Below are 21,374 nucleotides of genomic sequence, written 5' to 3' on the forward strand. Positions count from 1 at the left end.
TGTTACTGCAATAATGAATAAACTTTGCTGCTATCACTAAGATCCTTGCCTAAGCTGAAATTGGTGACTTTGAGTGTTTCTCACAAGGTCTTGTTCAATATCTTTGTCAATGACCTTGATGAGGGGATATGTTCACCCTTAGCAAGTGCACTGATGAGACAAAGCTGGGAGAGAAGTGGTTGGCACGCCAAAAGGCTGTGCTGCCATTCAGCAAGATCTGGACAGGATGGAGAGCTGGGCAGAAACAAACCAGGTGAGGTGGAACAAAAGCAAGTGTAGAGTCTTGCACCTGGGAAGGAATAACTGCAAATATCAGTAAGCTTAGGATGTGACCGGCTGGAGAGGAGCTCTGCAGAGAAGGACCTGGGGATGCTGGTGGACAACAGATTGGCCGTGAGCCGGCAGTGTGTCCTGCTGGCCAAGAAGACCAATGGCATCCTGGGGTGCTTTAAAAGGAGCGTGGCCAGCAGAGCAAGGGAGGTGATCCCCCCCTCTCTGCTCTGCCCTGGTCAGGCCTCACCTGCAGTACTGCATCCAGTTCTGGGCTCCCTTCCTGGTACAGAAATAACAGGGATCTCCTGGAGAGAGTCCAACAGAAGGCCAGGAAGGTGATAAAGGGCCTGGAGCATCTCCTCAGTATGGAATGGCTGGGGGACCTGGGTCTGTTCAGCCTTGAGGAAAGAAGACTGAGAGCAGATCTGATTAATGCTTACGTATTTGTTAAGTGTGGGAGTCCAAGGGACATGGCCAACCTCTTGTCAGCGATCTGTGGGGACAGGAGAAGGGGAAATGGCCACAAACTGGAGCACAGGAAGTTCTGCACCAAAATGCAAAGGATCTTCTTCACGGCGAGGATGATGGAGCGCTGGAACAGGCTGCCCAGGGAGGCTGTGGCTTCTCCTTGTCTGGAGATATTCCAGAACTGCCTGGACGCCCACCTGCGCAGCCTGCTGTAGGGAGCCCGTTTTGCAGGGACTTTAGACTCAATGATCACTGGGGGTCCCCTGCAACCCCAATTCTGTGGTTCTGTAATTTTAATCTTTGCTTCTTGCAGCGATGCAGTGTTTCAGAAGGGAGAAAAGCACGGCAGGCGTAAACTGGATTTCTGTGGTTGGTAAAGCTGTGCTGAGAAGTGGGCTGACACTTGGACCTGGAAATGTGTCTGCAGACTCTGCACCCAGAGGAATGACTTTTCCCTGCAGGTTGGGTTTGTCTAAGGTAGGTTACTGCTAGGTGAGCTTCTGCTTTAAACCATCAAGTTGTACAAATGAGGAAACTTCAAAAGCAAGATTGCCAATTCTTTTTTACATAGGTGATTTTTTCACGAGGAAAGATTTGAAATGCTGTTTGCTAATGGAAGATGGAGAGAGGAAAATCAAGTGAAAGGCATGCTGTGCATAGCCAGCACATAGCATCTGCACCGCTCTCCCCCTGTGCAAAGGAGGAGCAGCTCAGCAAGCCTGGCCTGAGCCATGGAAGGGAGCACACAAACATCTGGACCAACCCCAATGGAGCTGCTTCTGCAGGTTGGTTGTCTTCCGCTGTGTGTCTGCCGTCCTGTTGCTCTGGGGTAGATTTGTTCATGTTCAGCTCCTGGAGTTGAGGTCTGAGTTTAAGTCTGTGGGCATCGTCCAGGAGTTGGGGTAGGGTACGAGGCAAGGAAAATTGGGGTAAGAGGATGAGGTTTAGGACCAGGAACCTCTTCCATCACTATTAGCTATTGCTGTTCTCTTTTTGGCTTAGGAATCCATGTGGGTTTTTTAATGAAGAACAGACTCGTTGTGCAGCTTGTGAGTGAATTCATTCACACCTGTTAATTGACGTTCTTCTCTACATGGAGCTGCAATTGCAATGGATGCTTGTGGTCTGATGTGCAGCCCCGTCTGATGTGCTCAGATGAGCCAAGTTTGCAAGGCCTGGCTCTCGGTTGGTGAGTTGTGCCCAAGGTCAGAGAGTTGACTCTTGTCGGCTTTGAGAACCATCTTCCAGTTGCACGCTGTGTTCTTCCTGTTGCATTGAGCTCTTGAGCTCCAGCCCTAAGTGAGGATGCAAGCACTACCGCAGAAGGAACGGGTTGAGATTGGAAGTGCAGTGCAAAGGGCTGGAGCCAGCAGGAGCAGGGATGTGATCATCCCCCTGTACTCAGCTCTGGTGAGTCCTCACCTTGAGTGCTGTGTTCAGTTCTGGGTCCCTGACTACAAGAAGGACACTGAATCCCCGAGATATTGCCAGAGAAGAGCAGTGAAGCTGTGAGGAGTGTAGAGCACCAGTCTCATGGGGAGCGGCTGGCTGAGAGAACTGGGATTATTTAGCCTGGAGAAGAGGAGGCTCAGGGCAGACCTTATCCCTCTCTACAATGAGCTGAAGAGAGGTCATGTCGAGCTGGGGGTCGTCCTCTTCTCCTGTGTAAGTAGCGATAGGACTGGGGGGAACGGCCTCAAGTTGCACGGGGGGAGATTGAGGCTGGATGTTAAGAAACACTTCTCCAAGGAGTGCCCAGGGAGGTGATGGAGTTACTGTCCCTGCAGGTGTTCAGAAACGTTAGATGTGGCAGTGAGGGACGTGGCTTAGTGGGGAATATTGGTGGTAGGTGGACGGTTGGACTGGATGATCTTGGAGATCTTTTGCAAGCTTGCTAATTCTATGATTCTGTGAAAGGCATCTGCTGGGCGAGTGCTTTGATGGGTGAGCATCAGGCTGCTGGACAGCAGGCAGCTGTTGTCTGTGCAGACAGCCACATCCATGGGGAGTGGAGGCTTTTTCACCTTAGCCTTGTCTTTCATGTCTCACGTGCAGTAAGTCCTGTTGTTACACACAGCATCTTGGGGGCAACCTTGATTTCTGCAGCCCCGAGCTTTGTGGCACGAGAGCTCTCCGCCATGCTTCTCCCTGTGATGTGTGACCGTATGGAAGGCCTCGCAGAAGCCTGGGTAGGTGATGGCAGTCGCTCCTCCTTTCCCCAGCGATGCTGGAAATAGCGTGGAATGGGACGGGGGGACATCCCAGCCGTGGGTTCCTCTCAGCAGGACTGAGCGGCTGTTCTGATCCTCGTGTTTGAACTTGAGGGAATCTGATGCTGAGTAGAGAAATGAGGGGCTTGTTCATAAAGAAGAAAAGACTGTGTCGCATCTTGTGGTGCAGGATGTTCTCCGAACTGCTGCTAACAGTGCCCAGGATGCTCCCTTTTTGATGGGGAGAGGTTTAGCAGGGATTTCTTAAATGAAAATAGTTTGTCGTGTAATTTCCTTTTCATCGACCTTTCATGCTACTTCTTGATAAGTTATCTTTGGATTATGAATCAATATTTATTATTGAAGAGAACTGAAGAGAATACGTACGCACCCTGCGCCTTCATCTGCACCCATGAAACCCCTGCACAGGACTGGTGAGAGTTACCCTGGCGCCGTCCTTTGGCAATCTCAGGTCTCTCTGTAAGCTCCCAAGCTGTGTCGTAACTCCTCCCGTGGTGCTGACTCAGCTCTCCCAGTCTTTTGTGGGGGAGAGCTGGAGTTGAACTCCTTCCTGCTTCCTGCCTCTGTCCTCCCTGCTTTGCCCATGGCCCACTGAGCCTCCATCCTTGTTAGGTGTCTTGAATTACTGAGTTGCTTAAGGATTGGGTGGACCAATTGAATTCTTAGCGATGTCTCTAGGTCCAGGTGTGCACAAAAGCACACTCTGATGCAGTCAGTATAATGATGAACATACGCCTTGTTTCCTTTAGCCCGTATTTTTAGTTCAGGAGAACAGATTTCTGGAATGATGTTCAGCTTAGCACCACAATCCCCTTGCCGCCCCCCATTCCCCCATTCCAGTCACGAGGGCTTGAGATCCACAGGGAGGAAGTATTGCTGATAATTACAATCCATGGTTTTAAAACTGATCTAATCTATGGTGTATGATATGAATGGTCCTGGTGAATGATGTGGTAAGGCATCCCAGCAATTTTCAACAGGAATACTTCAAGGCAGCTTTTCAAGGTTTCTTTGAGAACTCTCCAAGTCTCCAGGAATTTTAAGCGCCAAGGTTTCTTAGCCTTCCGAATGGCAGTGTTTCTATCTAAGCTGGCAGCCTTTAAGCCCAAACCCAAACCGAAGCTTGCTCATCTCAGTGGAGGTACCTTAGCTATATTCTAATGGTGTGTGCAAAATAAGTTTCATGTTCACGAGTCCTTTCTGACTCACTACGTGTTTGATTGCACAGGAAGAAAAGCTTGATGTCTGTGCCAAGGGAGACGTACACCGCACTTGCGCTGCCTGGACGATGTGGAAACTGGAAATTCTGGGGTGTGCTGAAGCATGCCCTCTCAGGTCAGTCTAAGCATACATAGAGTAGACCTGTCCAACAAAACAGGGAATAGACAGTTAAACCCATTCTGTTGGGAAATACTCTGTCCTTCTAAGTACCTTTAGAACGTGAGTTTCTTCAATTAATTACTCAACTCATTTCCTTTTCCTGAATGATCCTAAGTTCTTTTCTCAGGCTACATCTGCACTCTGCTCAGTCCAAGGAGAATCCCTGCCTGCAGATGCAATGACACAGCATGGCTCACAACCACATTTGTCATTGCTTACTCTTATGGTAGCTGCCATCCATGTCCACCCTGCGTATTCTTAGAGCTCTTCTGGAGTCCATGGGGCAGACTTATGGTTGAACTGAAGGGAATTTTTTCATATTGCTCTAGCTCCAGATGATTATGCCTAGTATCATTATATTATAAAAAAAAAGGTGTTTTGAAGTAGTGTGATATATATTCTGTGCCTCAGAATGTGGCACGTGTGGCATGAGAGAGTTTTGAGGCCACGAGGACTGCCCAGACAGCGTGAGAACTGTAAGGGCAGAGAGCTATAGGTGATGCAGCGCTGTTTGTGGCACCTGCAGGAAGCGGTAGCTGGAACAAAATATGGCCAGAAGAGTGATCAGATTGTGTTTGGTAAGGAACTATTTCATTAGTTGTAGAAGTTTGACAAAATGTATATTCAGGATGATGATCAGCGTGCCAGGTGCTGGGACCATGCCGAAAGAGAAATGGTGTGAAAACGTCGGTGCAATTTGCAATATATCCCCTTCCACAAAGCCCTCAGATCCATGCTGCAACTGCATCCAAAGCAACCCAGAGCCCTGTGCTTGTTGTACCCGGAGCTATCGGTGCCAGGAGTTGCTGCTGTGTTTGGAAGAACGTTGTGTCAGCAGTGTGCCGTCAGTGGGGTTGTTTGATGACAATGAAACAGCTGAATGGTGTACCTCAAGACTAAGAAAAAAGATGGTAGTGGTGACTGTGTGTCTAGGTATAGATAGCTTGATAGAGATCTATAGGAGTCCAGTGTGGATTGTACATAGGCCCTGCGCTGCAAGGTACAATGTTGGGAAGCAATGTCCATCTGCCCGAGGGCAGGAAGGCCCTGCAGAGGGACGGCCTGAGGCCAGTCGTACCAGGCTGCACAGCTGAGGCCAGTCATAGGAGGCTGCACAGGAGCAAGCGCTGGGTCCTGCGCTGTGGTCATGACAACCGCATGGCAGCTTCTGCAGGATTGGGCTGAGGTAGAATTCCAACCGCCCGCTGATTCTAGAATGTTGGGTGCTGTGTTGGAATCTTCTGGTCCTGTGACATGGTCTTGCCTCCCCACCCTGTTGTCATGGCGGAGCAGCCTGGTGGCCCTTAGTGATGTCACAAGCGGCTGGAATGAGGGGAGGAGCAGTGCGTGCTGCGTCCCTTCATTGGAGCGCTTGAGCTCTGCGTGAGTAGCTCGCTTGTTGCCCTTGTGCAGCGACTGAGTGCCTTCGTTTTCACCCCTTGTGTCTTGTGCAGCATCTTGTAGGTAAGCTGAGACAGGGCGTGGGATAGAGGGGTGGGCAGTGAGCTGTTGAGAACTGCTGGCTGGTGGAGCTCCTAGCAGCTCATACTGCTTACTCTTGTCCATCAGACGTAACTTTCAGCCAGTACCTGCATTCCCAAGCGATCCACAAAGATGGCATTTGTCCCATGGCTTTTCCCTTGTCATCTTTGCTCCATTGTGCAAGCTCACAGAACTGTTCCTTCTCTCTCCTCTACCCGCTCCCTTGGTGCAGCTTTCGCTCGTGGAAGAACAGAGCAAAGTGACAAGAAACAGCTGCGAGTTCAAGGAATTGTCTACCTTGTTCTGATCTCCTGCCAGGTACGTGCCACGCTTTGTCCCCCCACGTGGTTGACCAGCACTGTGTCGCACCATGTTTGGTAACACAGCCTCACTCAGCTTTGATGGGACACTGGTCCCGTGTGGGTTTTTTCCCTTCCCCTGCAGCTCCGCCCTCAGAAGGATGCTGTGTGTGGTGCTGTGACCAGCTAGTCTGAAGGAAATCAAACCCTTAGGCAGAGTCCTAGGCCCAGTTTGTGCCGAGCTGCACAGCGTGACCCAAGGTCACAAGCACGCACGCTTGGGCTGTGTGAGTGTGCACGGCAGCTGTAGGGAGCACAGCAGAGATGCAATCAAGGAAATGTCCTTGATGTGCGGGGCTGCAGCAGGTGCCGGTGGTGAGGCTGCTGGGAGCCATGGCCGGGGAGCAGATGCACCTGCAGCAGTGATTCCTCTCACTGCCCTGCTGCTGCGCTGTCAGAGCGCCCTGGGTGAATGCATCTGCTGCTTTGTGCCAGTCCCCATCTGCTAGCAGAGGGACAGCTGCTTGGTCAAATGCTGCCTAGTGGGCTGTCCCATTTGAATGGAGTGAACAGAGTGGTTGCTTCTAGAGCACCTGCCTGTGCCAGAGGATAGCCAAGGGTAGTTCTCCGGTAGTCTCTCAATACTGTGGTGTGTGAAGAGAGAAAATATGAGCATGTTTCTCTTCAGTTCCAGCTTGTCGTGCCTGCTGTGATGGGCGTCGCGTGCAGCGAGATCAGCTGTGGGCCTGACATGACACGGATGGAGGTAGAGTACGGAGCTCTGATTGGTCTTTGTTCCCTGATTTGAGCCAGCAGAGTGAGCTGCAGATGTGCTCTCCTGCTTTTCAAGAGAGAGCGAATCCTTGCGGCTCTATCAGTGTCACTGAAAAGCTGCCTTAAAGGCTTTCTTTCCTTGCTGCGGGCATGTTCTTAGCCTTGCCGTTCCTTCTTGTGTGCCCATGATAAGGACCGAGTGCATTTCCTGCAGCTTTCTCTGCTGACGTGCTCCTCAGCCTGAAATCCTCCTCGTTTGCCCTCAGCTCCTCACCATGGCCTGTGCTCTCTGTTTCAGGCTGAGAACAACGGGAAGCCCCTGCTGGTCCGTGAGGAGTCATCTCTTAATATCCCAGCTATTGCTGCTGCCCACGTTATTAAGAGATACGTTGCCCAGGCACCGGGTGAACTCTCCTTGGAGGTAAGCAGTTAAGGGTGTTCCTTGTTGTCCTGTACAGAAGAGTATAACGTGAAGCTATCAGGAATATTCTCAGACACCTTCAGAATGTTTGGTGAGGTGTAGCCCAGCAGATGCGGTTCCAGATTAGACTTGGACTGGGTTGGATGCAGGGAGGAGTTCAGCCATCTCTAAACTATGGCTCTATTTGGCATTGGAATCTTGTGATCAAAGAGCTACTGCCCAGTGTGGTAGCCTGGTCTCTGAGCAATGGCAGAGCAGTGTATGGAGTGTGCAGATCTGTTCAGGATCTGTTCCGCTGACTTATGCCAGCGGTTTAATTGGAGCTCTCCCTTTGGCAAAGAGCCTGCTGCTTTTGAGAACCATTTCATACTGAACAGCTGAATTCTGTGTGTTGTGTATTGCAGTGACTCTTCTACCTCCACGTTCAGTTGTACGACTGCAAATGCCTGAAGAGCTGCACTGGTGCAATGGCTCTCAAGCTTGACGATATTGGGCAGTGCAGAAGAATGCAGTCATTTGAGCTGTGCTTTCCTCCCAACCGTGCTGAAGCTGGGATTGACGTTGCAATCTCTTGCAGGTGGGAGACCTCGTGTGCGTCATCGATATGCCGCCTCAGGAGCTGAGCCCCCGCTGGAGAGGCAAGCACGGCTTTCAGGTAGGCACAAGCTTCAGACGTGAGAGCGCAACTTGGGTCGAGGCAGGAATCTCAGCTTAGAGCTGCCCTGCCTGCACAGCATGGCTCCACATGGAAAATGGTTTCCCAGTGTTGGTGTCAGGGGACTTTGCCTTTTGCTGTGGGCTTAGGCCAGAGCTGAAAGTTGGTCTTTGTAGGAAACTGCCTCCTCAATTAACTTAGAAAGAAGAGCCCTCACAGCATGCATCAGGTCACGGCCACTGAACCGCACCTTTGGAAATGCAGCAGCTAGGACATGTGTTTCAGTGTCTCTGAGCTCTTGTGCTTGCACCCATGCAGAAGGTGAAGTCAGTGTCTTTCAGGAAGTCGCTGCCTGTCAGCTGAGATGAGGCAGGGTAACAGAGTCTCTGTGTGCTTGCTGCTGCTGCTGGCTGCAGAAGGCTGGGTAGCTCAGAGCTGGGGATGGCAGCTGTATCTCAGTCAGCAAGCAGAAAGTTCATAGGCTGTGCTAACTCAGATCTAGCTGCATCAATCTATCATAATATATATCTTCTGTATGAAGTCTTTCCCTTCAGGCACGCTTGATATTTAGGGGTGCATAGCATACTTGTCCTTTCCCCGCTCCATACACAGTTTTATGGATATTTGCCTGCCAATTTGGAATAATTATTAATTTTAAGCATGCCATTTTTTTTGTTGGATTGTCTTACGGAGCATCTGGCAGGCACATTATGAGGAAAATGTGATGTTTGAACAGTTCAGGCCTGAGAAACGCTGCCTTCAGTATCACACCTGTCTTCTTCTTGTTACAGGTTGGATTTTTCCCTGGTGAGTGTGTGGAGCTCATTAACGGAAAAATCCCGGAGTCTCTCATCAATTCAGTGCCAAAGCCAGGTACGGATGATACGTTTGGTGGTGCAGGGAAGCAAAATGGAGTCTTTTTTGGGTGTGTTCCATGTTTAATACCTCCCTTATCCTTCCCACGTTATCCTCTGTGCTGATGATCCTTCATGCATAGCACAGGGCGTATGGCTGGTGTTTTGTAGGCAGGGAGAATGAGGGAAGGCAAAGGTAGTTCTCCTGCCAGTCAGTACGAGGCTGAGAACAGCCAGCGTCCCTGGTGGACAGATAGAGGTCTGGTTGTGCTAGTGCTTCTGTGCTTGATCAGAACGTGGCTTTTCAAGAGGGTCCTTAATGCGCAGGTTGAGCAAGCTAAGCAAGAGGAGTGCATTAAACTCCATCAGAACGTGCAGAGATTTGGCCCAGTCCTCCTGTGTTTATGACTGGAGCTGGGGAAATCCTAGAATCCTTGTAGAATGGCTTGGCATGGAAGGGAGCTCAAGGATCATCAAGCTCCAAGCCCCCTGCCTCAAGCTGGGCTGCCAACCAAGCTCCACATTTAATGTGGGACTGGACCAGGCTGCCCAGGGCCCCATCCAGTCTGGCCTTGGACTCCTCCAGGGTTGGGGAAAATCCATTTTGGTACGCACTTGCTCATCATGTTCTTCCCGTTTTGAGGTGCTCTGTAGAATGTGTTGTGCTCGGCCTCGTCCAACGGAGCCAAACCTGAGATGAACTGGTTTCTTCCTTTTGTTGTGCAGTGCCAAAGAAGCGCGGCAAGCTCCTCACCTTCCTTCGTTCCGTGGTGAAGGCCCGGCCAAAGCAACGGAAAGAGCGGGAGGTGGAGAAGGAGAGGGTGTTCGGCCGTGACCTGGGAGAGCATCTTCTCCACTCTGGTCGTGATGGTAAGGGACAGCCCATTCCTGAGAGCCTCCCTGTTTGGGAACCTAAAGCTGAAAGGGAGATGGTATCTAGCAAGGGGCAGGTTGATACCAATGGAGAAACGGGGAATGGGAGTTGACGACTGAAAGATCAACTGAGTAGGTGATGGCTGCGAGGGAAATGCTCCTAAGGGACAAGCACATTTGTATTTGCTTAAAGCAAAGCCTGTAAGCCAATCCCCTGGTAGCCTGAAAAGAAAGGAAGCCTTTTGGCCAAAGAGAGTGTCCTGCCTCAGTTTCCCAGCTCCTTCCGGGCGTGAGATTTTCCACCTCCATTCCCGTGGGAGCTGTGATGGGACTTGCAATGTCTGCGGCTTCCCCGGAATTACTTTCTCCAGGCTGATTCCTAGGTCCTGGCATTTCTGGAATGCAAAGAACTCATCTCTGTCCAGTTTCCTCAGCAGCTCCTGCAGAGGTGTCTCTGGCAGCTGTCCCCTTCAAGGAAGAACACAGCAGTAGCCTGGCTGGGCTTAGTGGATGGGATGTGGCGGGAGTGCAGCCTGAGCCAGGACTTGAATGAGGAGCTCCAGTAACCGCCGGCACGTGTTCTTTAGTCCCCCAGGTCCTCCAGAGCTGCGCCGAGTTCATCGAGCAGCATGGCGTGGTGCAGGGGATATACCGCCTGTCCGGCGTGGCGTCCAACGTCCAGAGACTGCGGTAAGAGTGCTGCGACTGACAGACACAGCTGCCAGCAGGGGCACGTGCCCTGTTGCGGGCATTCAGAGGCCTGCGGGCCATGCCTTAGCACCAAGAGAAGGTCTCCTTTGGGAACATCCCATCCAGCACGGCTGACGTGGTGCTGGTGGCCGAGTGGTTGTGTTCTTCTGTACATCAGGAAGCCCTTCCAACTCTTGATTGCATTGGGTGTGGCTTTTGACTTGCTTTCCTCTTTCTCAACCATTTTCGTGTCCTTCTCTGCAGCCAGGAATTTGAGTCTGAGCAGGTTCCTGAGCTAACTGTCCGCGACGTTCACAGTGCGAGCTCCCTCTGCAAAATGTACTTCAGGGAGCTCCCGACCCCCCTGCTGACCGACCAGCTGTACGACAAGTTCTCGGTAAGCACAAGGCAACACCTTTCCTTTCCCTCTTCCCTGGGCCTCTTGGAAGATGGCTGCAGCAGTGCTCCAGCTCTGAGGCCCTTCTTCTGTTAGCCCCACGGGGTTTACTCGCATGTCTTTGCCACATCCTGCATCGTGCTGATGCCACTTCTGGTGGTCCCCGGAGATGGTTATTTCCATATTCACAATGCTTGCAAGAATTCATGTGTTTTTTTTTTTTTATTTCTTCATTTTTTTTTTTGGTTTGGTTTGTTTTTTTTTTTTTGCTATTCCCCAGCTATTTCTGGAACGGGAAGGGGATTAATAGCCAAGTGGACTTAGAGATGAATGCCCCCTGCGAGGAGCTGAGCTGCCCAACCAGGCTGTAAACCGTCCCAGTGCTTGGACTCCTTGGCCGTGGTGGCACCAGCTGCGTGCCGCTATGTTCGCCAGTTGCTTCTGGGGAGGCCTAAAATCTTTCTCAGTGCTGACCAGCAGCGCGCTGTGCCCATCATTCTCGACCCTGCGGCAGGTATCTCGCCTGATTTGTGTCTCAGTCCCTTTCTGCCCTTTTCCAGGATGCTGTTGGTGCCACTACGGAGGAGGAGCGGCTGGTCAGAATGCGGGACGTCATCCAGCAGCTGCCCGCTCCTCACTACAGGTCAGTGCTGCCCTCAGCCTGCTGAGCTCAGCCCTGCTGCACTTCAGAGGGCATTTGAGCGATTCCAGGCTTTGTCTCACGTGAGCAACACGATGCCTGGGTATGTTGAAGCGGTTGAAGGACACACGGGTTAAATTTACAGGGTTAATTTATTGGGTCAGTTCCTGGGCACGGGGGCACGCTTGGTGCAGCTGATGGCTGTGGCTGTGCTGTGCTGGTGCTGGGTTCTGCAGCGTGGCACTTGGTCAAGTTGGATCTACTTCATCTTCAGCATCAGTAGCACTAATAACAACTAGTGTGAATTGAGGTTTGCTTTGTGAGTCGCAGCACGGCATGCTGGCTGGTGCTGAACATTTGCCTCTCTTGTTTCCCAGGACCCTGGCATATCTAATGAGACACTTGGCCTGTCTGTCTGCAAACAGCTCTGTCACCAACATGCATGCTAAGAACTTAGCCATTGTGTGGGCTCCAAACCTCTTAAGGTAAACTTCTTTTTCCGTTTCAACAGAACGCTTACATCTGTTCTCCAGTAGAATAAAGCAGTCCTCCCTTCTTCTGCACCACATGTGCTCTTCTCCTGTAAAATGTGCAGTGAGTGGCTGACAGCAGAGCAGGAGCCTGGACTGTTCTCCAACCCCACATGGGCACAATTTCTAGCTGAGCATTGCTGCTCTCTTGTGTAGATGGGACTGGTGTGTCCTTGATCAGCCAGGAGAACTTCTTCAGTGGCATCACTGATTGCCCACTGCGGAAGTCTCCAGAGAACAAATGTGACAGCTTTGGGCTGCAGTAATTCAGACCTGGGGAAGCGATCTTGGCTGAATGACTTCTAAAACCTGCCTTTTCTACAGATCACAGCAGAGCGAGTCTGCCTGTGCCAGCGGGAGAGCTGCCTGCACGGAACTGCAGACGCAGTCATCTGTGGTGGAATTCATCATCGACCACACAGACGTCCTCTTCTGCTCCACATCTGGACCTGACATCGCAGGTGGAGCAGGTGAGTGTCTTCCTCCATTAGCTTTATCTTGGTCCTGTCACCGTCACTATGATGTCTTGGAAGCAGGTGAAGCTTGGTGAAAGTGTGGCAGCGAAGCTTTCTGAGTTCACCATACCTGCTTTCTAGGGTTTTTGTTTGCCTGTTTCGATACAGGGAGCTGCTCTTAATTATGACTGCATCCTTTGCCATAGACACACCTCTGAGCACATGGTTATTTTGAGCTGCTCTTCTTGCAGCGGCTTGGTTAAGCAAGTCTGAGGAAAACACAGCATCTCCCCCGGACCTGTGATGGCTGTGCTGCCGCTTTCTGATCCTGGCTCTCACCTGTGGTTTTCCCTTCCAGGGCACAGTTCTCTCTCAGGGCCCCAGTCTGTGCAGGCGTCTTCTCCTGCCACAGAGCTGCTCAGCCTGGAGGAGGCGCAGGCACGGAGGCGAGGCCACAGCAGCTCTCCTGTGGTTGTGACTGAGAGCAGGGACATAGAGGTGGAAGAAGGCCCCGCAGCTGTACGGGGGAAATTCCACACAGTCATCGACTTTCCATCTGAAAGGTAAAGAGGACTTCCTTTTCCAGTACCTTATCATCATTGTTTGGGTGGGTTTTTGTGGTTTCTTTTCGTGTTGTTTTTCTCTCTCCTCCCCCCCCATTATTTCTAGTGCTAAAGCTTGCTGAAACTCAGTTAAACTGATGGTGCCTGAAGTGTTGCAGTGAATCTCCACTCGCTTTGCACTGTGAGACTGAACTCACATTCAGTTGCCCGCCAAGCTGAGTTTAGCCACACAGGGCTGGCATTCCCTCCTTCCTGGGCAGGCAGTCACGAGCTGCATAAAGCCATGCTGACGTCTATCCCGGCCTGTGCTGGTTGTACCTGGAAACATTGGGGTTTTCCAGACTTCAGGGACACGTGCCTGAAACCAATTCACAGAAAAATATTCACAGAATATTCCGGTTCTCTTCTACGCAGAGCTGTTGTTCAGACCTGCTGGCACAAGAAACTAGACATGGCAGTGAGATGGGGCCGATGAGCTGTCAGTGTCAGTCAGAGATGCTTTTGGAGTTTCACGCACAACTCACACCATTCCCTGTTTTCTCTCTCCAGACCAAGTCCACCCAGCAAGATAAAGGAATCACCAGCTGGCTGTTGGTGTTCCTGCTTCAGCCTGGGAAAAGCATCCTCTGTGGCCAAACGCCAACCGCAGCACCGTCCCAGGGAGCCCACAGAGACAGATGTTGTAGTGCTGGCAGGTAAGGGTGCAAATCCTGCTTCCAAAACTCTGCTTCTCAGCAACGTAGAATTCTTGCTGTCTGTGGGCTTGTATTTCCTTCTAGCGATCCAGCCCATACCTGACACCTTCAGTTCTCCCCTGATCAAGAACCACTTTCATAATTCAGCTTGTGAGAGTTTGACACCAACCCCTGTTCATTCTTTTATAGGTGATTCGAGCTCTTGTCAACCCAGATGTGCCAGAGCAAGTAGTGATGCTGGGCTGTGTGCTTCCATGAATGGAGGGCTGTTAGGAAGCACAAGTGGCTGTGGATCAGCTGACCGCCTGCCGCATAACAACAGTGGCGGGCACAAGGAGCTCATCCAAGTTCAAGCCCTCATTTCTCCCGGCTCTGCTGAAGATGCTGACCTGAGCCTGCCAGAAACCACAGGCACCAGCCTGGACTGTGACCCGGTGCCTCTGCAGTGCAGCCCAGCCCAAGCAGAGCCCGAGTGCCCCGACAGCAGCACCTCCATGCAGGAGCAGGTCAGCACCAGCGAGGAGAAGCTGAGCCTCTTGGAGGAGGACTTAGATTCAGGCCTCCAGTCCCAAGCACTGGGCAGCAGCACTGAGAGCTCTGAGCCACTCTCTCCGTGACCTTTCCATCCAAGAGAGGACGATTCCCATCTTTACCTGGACCTCTCACGCCCTCCTGTCCTTTCCTTTAATAATAAAAGCACACTCGTGCTCACTCAACACCTTGAATGCCTGTGGAGTCTTCATTCACGAGGACTGGGATGAATGCAACACACAGCAAGGCACCTCAGCTTGCAACGCTGAGGCTGCAGGGTGCATGAAGCAGAGCTCCAGGTTTGTTCCCGTTTTGTCTGGCTTCGGGATGTCTGCAGCTCCCATTTGGTACGGTAGCAAATAATCTCTAGCATCCTGGATGCTGCTTGTGATAACCCCAAGCTTCCTGGCGGTGGCTTTGTGATGCCCTTCAGGGCTTTTTGATGCACTGTGATGCCTTGGCTGCTCCCTAACACCTCTCTCCTCCAGCCGCGTCCATTCCTGGCTCCCAACCTCCAAGCTGCCTGCACAGATCATCTGCAGCCCTGTTATCATCATGCTGCGGCAGGACGAGCTCACTCAGACCCGGCCTCTCATTGGTCAGCGGCAACGCTGTCCCGCCCCCACCAGTCTCTCATTGGTCAGCGGTAGCGCTGCCCCCTCTCCCGGGGGTTCCTTGATCTGCGGTTGCTCCGCCGGCTGTGATTGGCTGAGCCGCCGTGCGGGGGAGCGGTCGTTGGGGGCTGGCTGTTGGAGGCGCGGAAGACCTCAGTGGCAGCTGTTGCTGTCCGGGCAGCAGCGAGGCGGAAGCCGCAGAGCGACGGGAGTGAGTGCTGAGGGCATTTCCGCCGGAGGTGTGCGGGACAGGGAGAGGAGCCCTGCGCGGCCCCAAGCAAGGGGAAATAGCCGTAAAGTGGAGCATGGGAAGTTCCGCCCGTGGACGAGAAGGGAGTTCTTCACGGTGAGGATGGCGCAGCTCTGGAACAGGCTGCCCAGGGAGGCTGTGGCTTCTCCCTGTCTGGAGGTATTGCACAACCGCCTGGATGCGCAGGGAATTTTTTTCCGCGCTCTGTGCTGCCCTCTCGTGGCTTCTATGCGGAACTGCAACGAAGTTTTTCCGTGGTCTCTACTGCCCTCGTGTGGTCAATCTGCGGAAGTGTAACGAAGTTTTTTCCGCTCTCTGTGCTGCCCTCGTGTGGCTTCTATGCGGAACTGCAAAGAAGTTTTTTTGCGCTGTTCTTGCTGCCCCCGTGTGGCCAACATGCGGAACTGCATCCGACTTTTTTTCCGCGGTCTCTGGTGCCCCCGCGTAACCAATCGGTGCCCAACAACGAGCATGTAAAAGCAGATGTGCATGTGGGCTACACGCAGTAACCGACGCATGCACAGTGCTGTGCCAAGAAGCCGCATACCCTGTTCGGTGCTGAGCTGGCGCATGCGTATTACCGTGCCGCGGCTGGTGTATGCGCCTTGCGTTGCAGAAACCGGCGCGTATATATAGCGCGTTACAGAGCCCGGATTTGCTCAAATGTATTGCTTTCCCGAGACATGCTCGTATTAGTGCTGCTGCACACTGGTAACGCCATCGAGTTGCTCCGAGCCCCTCCGAGCAGCTCCGAGACCCTCCGAGCTGCTGCGAGCACCTCTGAGGAGCTGCGAGTCGCTCCAAGCAGCTTTCGCGCCGCTGCGAGCTGCTCCGAGTCGTTCCGAGCAGCTCCGAGTCCCTCCGAGCCGCTGCGCGTCGTTCTGAGCCCCTCCGAGTTGCTCCGAGCAGCGTTGCACTGCTGCTGCGGGGGCTTTTAAACGGCTGGGGGACAGTGCAGGGCTAGGGTTGGAAGGGGACGTTTGCTGGTTCACCGGGAGGCGAGCGAGTTGGATGCCACGAGGCGCTGAGGGGCAGCTGTGAGCCGAACCGGTCCGTTTCCGTTCCTGGGTGGGCTCGGGCATCAAACGGCGGAAATAGACGAGGGGCACCCCGGATTAGCGGGGGAGAATATATCGCTGAGCCGGCGGTCCGGAATCGGCTGCTTGCCCGTAGCCGTAGTGGTTTTTCGAGACAGTTGCTGTTTTGAAGGTGACGGGGGGCGTATATTCGCTGTTAGCCGGAGGACTAATCACCATAGAGAGCGGCGGATGAGCTGCGCAGAGCGGTTAGATCGGCACTTCCGCATTTCTGGGCGCATGTGTTTTGCTGCCGGCGGGACTCGGCAACAGACAGCTGCAATTCCGCGCGTTGTCTACGCGGTGGCAGCAGAGACCACGGCAAGAACTTTCCTGCCGGATTGATGCCGGGATTCGGTGGTAGGCGGTGGCAGTTCCGCGTATTGGGGGCTGCCCGTGGGGCGCGTGGAGTGCTGGGAGGAGTTGATGGCCATGCGCAGTGGGGTGATGGTGCCCTCGGCGCACGGCTGTGACAGCGGGGTGGGGGTCGGTGCCCCCAAAATGGGGTGGTGGGCGAGTTGTATGGGGAGTGCATGTGAAGCAGTGCTGGAGCAGCTGGTGAAGAGTGCAGCCCTGTGAGCACAGGTGGAAGCAAGGCAGCCGTGGGAGCAGATGTGGGACCTGTGGGTCACTTATGCGTTGCTTGTGGGGCGCTGATGTGTCACTTTTGGGGCCCAGGCTGCTGTCAGTCATTTGTGGGTCCCTGCTGCCCCACTTGTGGGGGTACTTATGGGTCAATTCCTGGTCCCTTTGCCAGTTAACGGTCCCAGGCTGCTGTGGGGCACTTCTGGGGCCGTGTGTCTCACTTGTGGGTCCATGCTGTGCCACTTGTGAGTCACTTGTGGGGCACTGGGGGGTACTTGTTGGTGACAGGACACTCGTGGGGCACTTATGGGACGCTGATGGGTCAATTATGGGGGACTTATGGGGCACTTGTGGTTCAGTTGTTTGTCCCTTGCGGGGCACTTGTGGGTCCCTGTGGGTCACTTGTGGGTCACAGGCTGCTGTGGGTCATTTGTGGGTCCCTGCAGTGCCACCTGTGGGGCATTTGTGGGTACCCATGGTGTCATTTGTGGGTCCCTGCAGTGCCACCTGTGGGGCCCTTGTGGCTCCCAGGTCACTGAGGGGCTTTCTGGGTCCCTCTCTGTTTCTGTGGGGTTTGGATTGCTGTTGGAGCCAAAAGGCCACATGCTGCCATACAGGCAGGTGCCAGGTTCACCCCCTGAGGACACCAAACCCTCCAATAATGTCACAGCGGCCTTTAATTGCTGTGTGAGGAGATGACGTGCGTTTCTCCCTGGGGAGCCGTAACCTGAGCCCGGCAGCTGGGCAGCCAGCACTCGCTCCATTGACGCTGCTCATCTCAGCTCTTGTGCTGCATGTGCAGCTTCTCAGCACCTCGCTGTATCAGCACTGAAATCTGTGCTCCCCTATTCATTACAAATGTTACCAATTGCCATTGAGGACAGACTGGAAGCAAAGTACGTGGACCGTCCTAGCTCGTCCATGGACCATAAACCTCCCCTTGCCAGACAGGCAGACCCAATTGGCCGCCGGTCATTACTTTTTTTTTTTACTTTATTTTTTCCTTCCTGCTTTTAGGGGAACTTTGAGATCACAGCCTGAAGCAGTGATGGAGCACCTGGTGAGGGGTGCAGCCCTGCCTGTACAGGTGGAAGCAATGCAGCCGTGGGGCAGATGGGGCTGAGCCTGGCTCCAGCCCTCCCTCGCCTCATTGAAGGGCTGGCAGCCCCACAGGCAGGGTTTCTTCCTGGAGATGCCTCCTGGGGATTGCTGGGTGAGCTCTGGTTCGTGGGAAGAGGTCAGCGATTCTTTCTTGATGGCTGTTGGGGTTTTGGTCTCTGCCTTTCTGTGGGGATTGTAAGCTGGTTTACAGTAGCTCTGTCAGCTCTGCCTCTGCTTCTGATGCCTTCCACTTGTTCTCTGAGGGCAGTCAAGGGGTTCTCTGCCTTTCTCTGAACTGGTAACGGAGGGACTGATGGACATTCCTTTCTTTTGCTCTCATCTGTTTCGGGAATGCTTCAGTCAGCCTCAAGGTGACGCTGGTTGGGTGAGTGAGCGTTGCGACTCCAGAAATGCCTGGAGCTGATGCACTGTTCTGTAAAGGGATTCTGTGTTCTACAGAATTCCTCTGCAACTCTTTCTAAGCTCAACACCTTCTTGTGACGTCTCTGTTCCCTTTTTCGTGATTCTCATTGTGGGATCTCCAACCTGGGCTTCCAAACTCACTCCGTCTGCTCCCACGTTGCTGCAGCCCATTTTATGACACGTTCCCTCTGTGTCCTCACGTCCTCCCTGCATCCTCTGCGTCTCCTGTGCCACGCATTCATTCCACCCATGCTGAGTGTTGTTTGAGGGCACGCATTTCAATTCCGTTCCGCGTCTCGTTGGATCTCCTTCTGTTTTGCGGCTCAATGGGGTCGAAGGGTTTCTGGGGCTCCTCTGGTTAGTGGTTCCAGCGCTGTGCAATCTGTGGGGCGGACGCTGGAACGGCAGGAACCCCTTGTTCATGCGTTGCTTGTATGCGGGTGGGTTTTGGGCCAGCTGTGGGCAGCTCCCTTGGAGATGCAATGGGGGTTGGTCCCCAGAGCTTGCCCTGCTCCCTGCCCTTTGTCCTTGCAGCCCCATGAGCTCCGTGGCTGGCGATAGAGTAAGGTGTGTGAATGTGGCTGGGAGCTGAGCTGCAGGAAAGCCCTGGGCCCCAGCGGCCGTTTGCTTCATCCTCACCCAGCGCCGTCCGCTCTGCGCTGCTCGAGCGCACTGAGCACAAGGATTCAGTTCCTGTTTGGCCTGGTTCTCTCCCAGATCTCCCTTAGGAATTGGTCGGCAGCAACAGGTGTCAGGGCACGGCTCTGCGAGCGCCTTGTGGCCGACCCCCCCAGACTCTCAGGGCTCTTTCTGTCGTGCTGGCAGATGTGGCTTTGTATTGATAGGAAACAAAGGGCCGTCCTCTGCTGGAGCGCTGTGTCTGGATCACCGCAGATATCTCCATCCCGGCCATCAGGGGATGCTGTCGGTTTCCCAGTCTGGATGCCACCCAACCTCCCCAGCCCTCTTCCTTCCATCCCTACCCCCCGTTCCATAGCAGCCCTGCAGCCATGGCACCCAGCAGTGCAATGCAGCAATACCTCTGGTGCGCTGAATGCTGGGGCCGGCACAGAGAGGCTCTGTGGCCGACGTGGATCTTCCTGGTTGGGCTGCTTGTGAGTTTCCTGGAGCTGTTGAGCACACGGGGTTCCCCGCCTGCCCTGATTGCTTACGAGGCCATCAATGTCCTTTGTGTCATCGTGCCTCACGGCTTCGGGTATCGTGCCATAGACTCCTTAGAGTCGGAAGGGACCGTTTGTGATGATCTAGTGCGACTCCCCACAAGAAACAGGGACATCCACAGCTCGATCGGGCTGCCCAGGGCCTGATCCCGCCTCACCTTGGAAGGGACAGGGCATCCACCGCCTCTCTGTGAGCCTGCTGTAGGAGCCCGTTTTGCAGGGGGTTGGACTCAGTGATCCCTGGAGGTCCTTCCAGGCCCAGTTCTGTGCTTCTGTGATTTTACTCCTTGCTTCTTGCAGCAGCACGGTGTTTCAGAAGAGAGAAAAGCACAGCAGGCATCAACTGGGTTTCTGTGGCTGGTAAAGCTGTGCCGAGAACTGGGCTGACTGCTGCCCCTGGCAATGTGTGCAAAGTCTGCAGAGGCAGAGGAATGACTTTTCTCTCAAAAGTTGAGCTTGTCTAAGGTAGGTCACTGCTGGGAGAGCTTCTGCTTTAAAGCATCAAGTTGTATAGTAAGGAAATTTTTAAAGCGAGCTTGCCAGTTCTTTTTCACCTAAGTGATTTTTTAGCAAGGAAAGATTGGAGATGCTGCTTGCTAATGGAAGATGGAGAGAGGAAAAGCAAGTGAAAGGCACGCTGTGCATAGCTGCTGCATACCATCTGCACTGCTCTCCCCCTTGTGAGAGGTAGGTTGTGTTTTTGCAGTGGAAGTTTCCAGTAGTTCTGTATGTAGCACAGGATAATTTGCCTTTCACAAAGAAAGCTGCTGAACAGCTCTAGGATTGCAGTTGAAAACTTGTGAAACAGGTATAAAGGTGTCAATGAATCTATTAATAACTGGTAATGAAAAAGAAATAAATCCAAAGGTGCGAGCAGGGGAAGGAAACTGGGTGGACTCGGAATTACTTCCTTAACAATAACTGTCCAAGGAGGGAGTGAAGCTGCAAAACAGGGACAGTTATCCCCCCATGCCTTTAGAAAGGATAATGGGTCTAAAGGCTGTAATACAAACATTGGTTAAGATGGTCTTCTGGGACTCTGTCACCCTATAACACTCCAGTTTTGCCATTACAGAAGGCAAATAGCACCTATCGACTGGTACAAGATCCAAGAGAAATTAATGAAATAGTTCTCAAGTGACCCCCCTGCTTCCTAACCCCTATACTTTAATGAGTCAAATCCCACACAGGCACAAATGGTTCAGTGTAACAGACCTCAAAGATGCTTTCGGGACCTGTATTTTAGACTCAGAGAGTCAAGATCTTTTTGCCCTTGAATGAGAGGATCCAAAAATGCAACAAAAATAGCAAGAGAGGTGGATTGCTTTACCCCAAGGGTACATAGAATCGCCTAATTTATTTTTATTATATTTTATGTATTATATTATTATAGATATTATATATTGTATTATTATGTATTATTTTATATACATTATATATTTTATATTTTATTTTTGTTTTAACTAATTCAGTGCTGGAGAAAGTTTTGGAAAAGTTTCAGGTTGAAGAGGAGGTGAAGCTGTTTCATATGTAGATGATTTGCTGAGTTGTGGAAAAGAGGAGTCTAAAGTAAGAGACTAAGTAAAACTCTGAATTTCTTGGGAATATGGGCTAGGGCTGTTTGAACTGTAGTATGTGGAAAAAGAAGTCAGATAGCTTGGGCATGTGATTTCTGAAGGGAAATGGAGAGTTCTGAAGGAATTCAGGGCACTGTGCAGCTTCATTTGCCCAGGACAAAGAGGGAGCGGCAAAAGTTTCTAGGTTTGATTGCATTCTGTATTTTGTGAATAGAAGAATATGTACAAGAAACAAAGATTGTATCTCCAACTATCACAGGGAGAACCCAACATATTAAAATGGACAAAAGAGGGAAAAGAATTAGTAGAAGTATTGAAACAGGACTTAATCACAGCACCTGTGTTAGAGCTGCCTG

At 52.3% G+C, this 21,374-nt stretch overlaps 1 protein-coding gene across 1 annotated transcript; it reads left to right on the plus strand.

The window, feature by feature from the left end:
- Positions 1–6,047: 6,047 nt before the first annotated feature.
- LOC125693697 (rho GTPase-activating protein 32-like) lies at positions 6,048–14,297 on the plus strand. Its single transcript, XM_048945892.1, has 14 exons — positions 6,048–6,152; positions 6,822–6,899; positions 7,206–7,328; positions 7,906–7,983; positions 8,775–8,856; positions 9,564–9,707; positions 10,298–10,400; positions 10,665–10,797; positions 11,358–11,440; positions 11,815–11,922; positions 12,292–12,437; positions 12,781–12,985; positions 13,535–13,680; positions 13,870–14,297. Exons 2-14 carry the CDS (start codon positions 6,846–6,848, stop codon positions 14,295–14,297), a joined length of 1,833 nt encoding a protein of 610 aa, XP_048801849.1. The 5' UTR covers positions 6,048–6,152; positions 6,822–6,845.
- The last annotated feature ends 7,077 nt before the right edge of the window (positions 14,298–21,374 follow it).

Source organism: Lagopus muta, chromosome 5 (genome assembly GCF_023343835.1).
Source record: "Lagopus muta isolate bLagMut1 chromosome 5, bLagMut1 primary, whole genome shotgun sequence".
Classification (NCBI taxonomy): Eukaryota; Metazoa; Chordata; class Aves; order Galliformes; family Phasianidae; genus Lagopus; species Lagopus muta.

Coding starts and splice junctions, on each gene's coding strand:
- LOC125693697 (XM_048945892.1), top strand. CDS start 6,846: ATGGGCGTCGCGTGCAGCGAGATCAGCTGTGGGCCTGACATGACACGG. Junction 7,329..7,905: donor CGGGTGAACTCTCCTTGGAG/GTAAGCAGTTAA, acceptor AATCTCTTGCAG/GTGGGAGACCTCGTGTGCGT. Junction 8,857..9,563: donor CAATTCAGTGCCAAAGCCAG/GTACGGATGATA, acceptor TTTGTTGTGCAG/TGCCAAAGAAGCGCGGCAAG.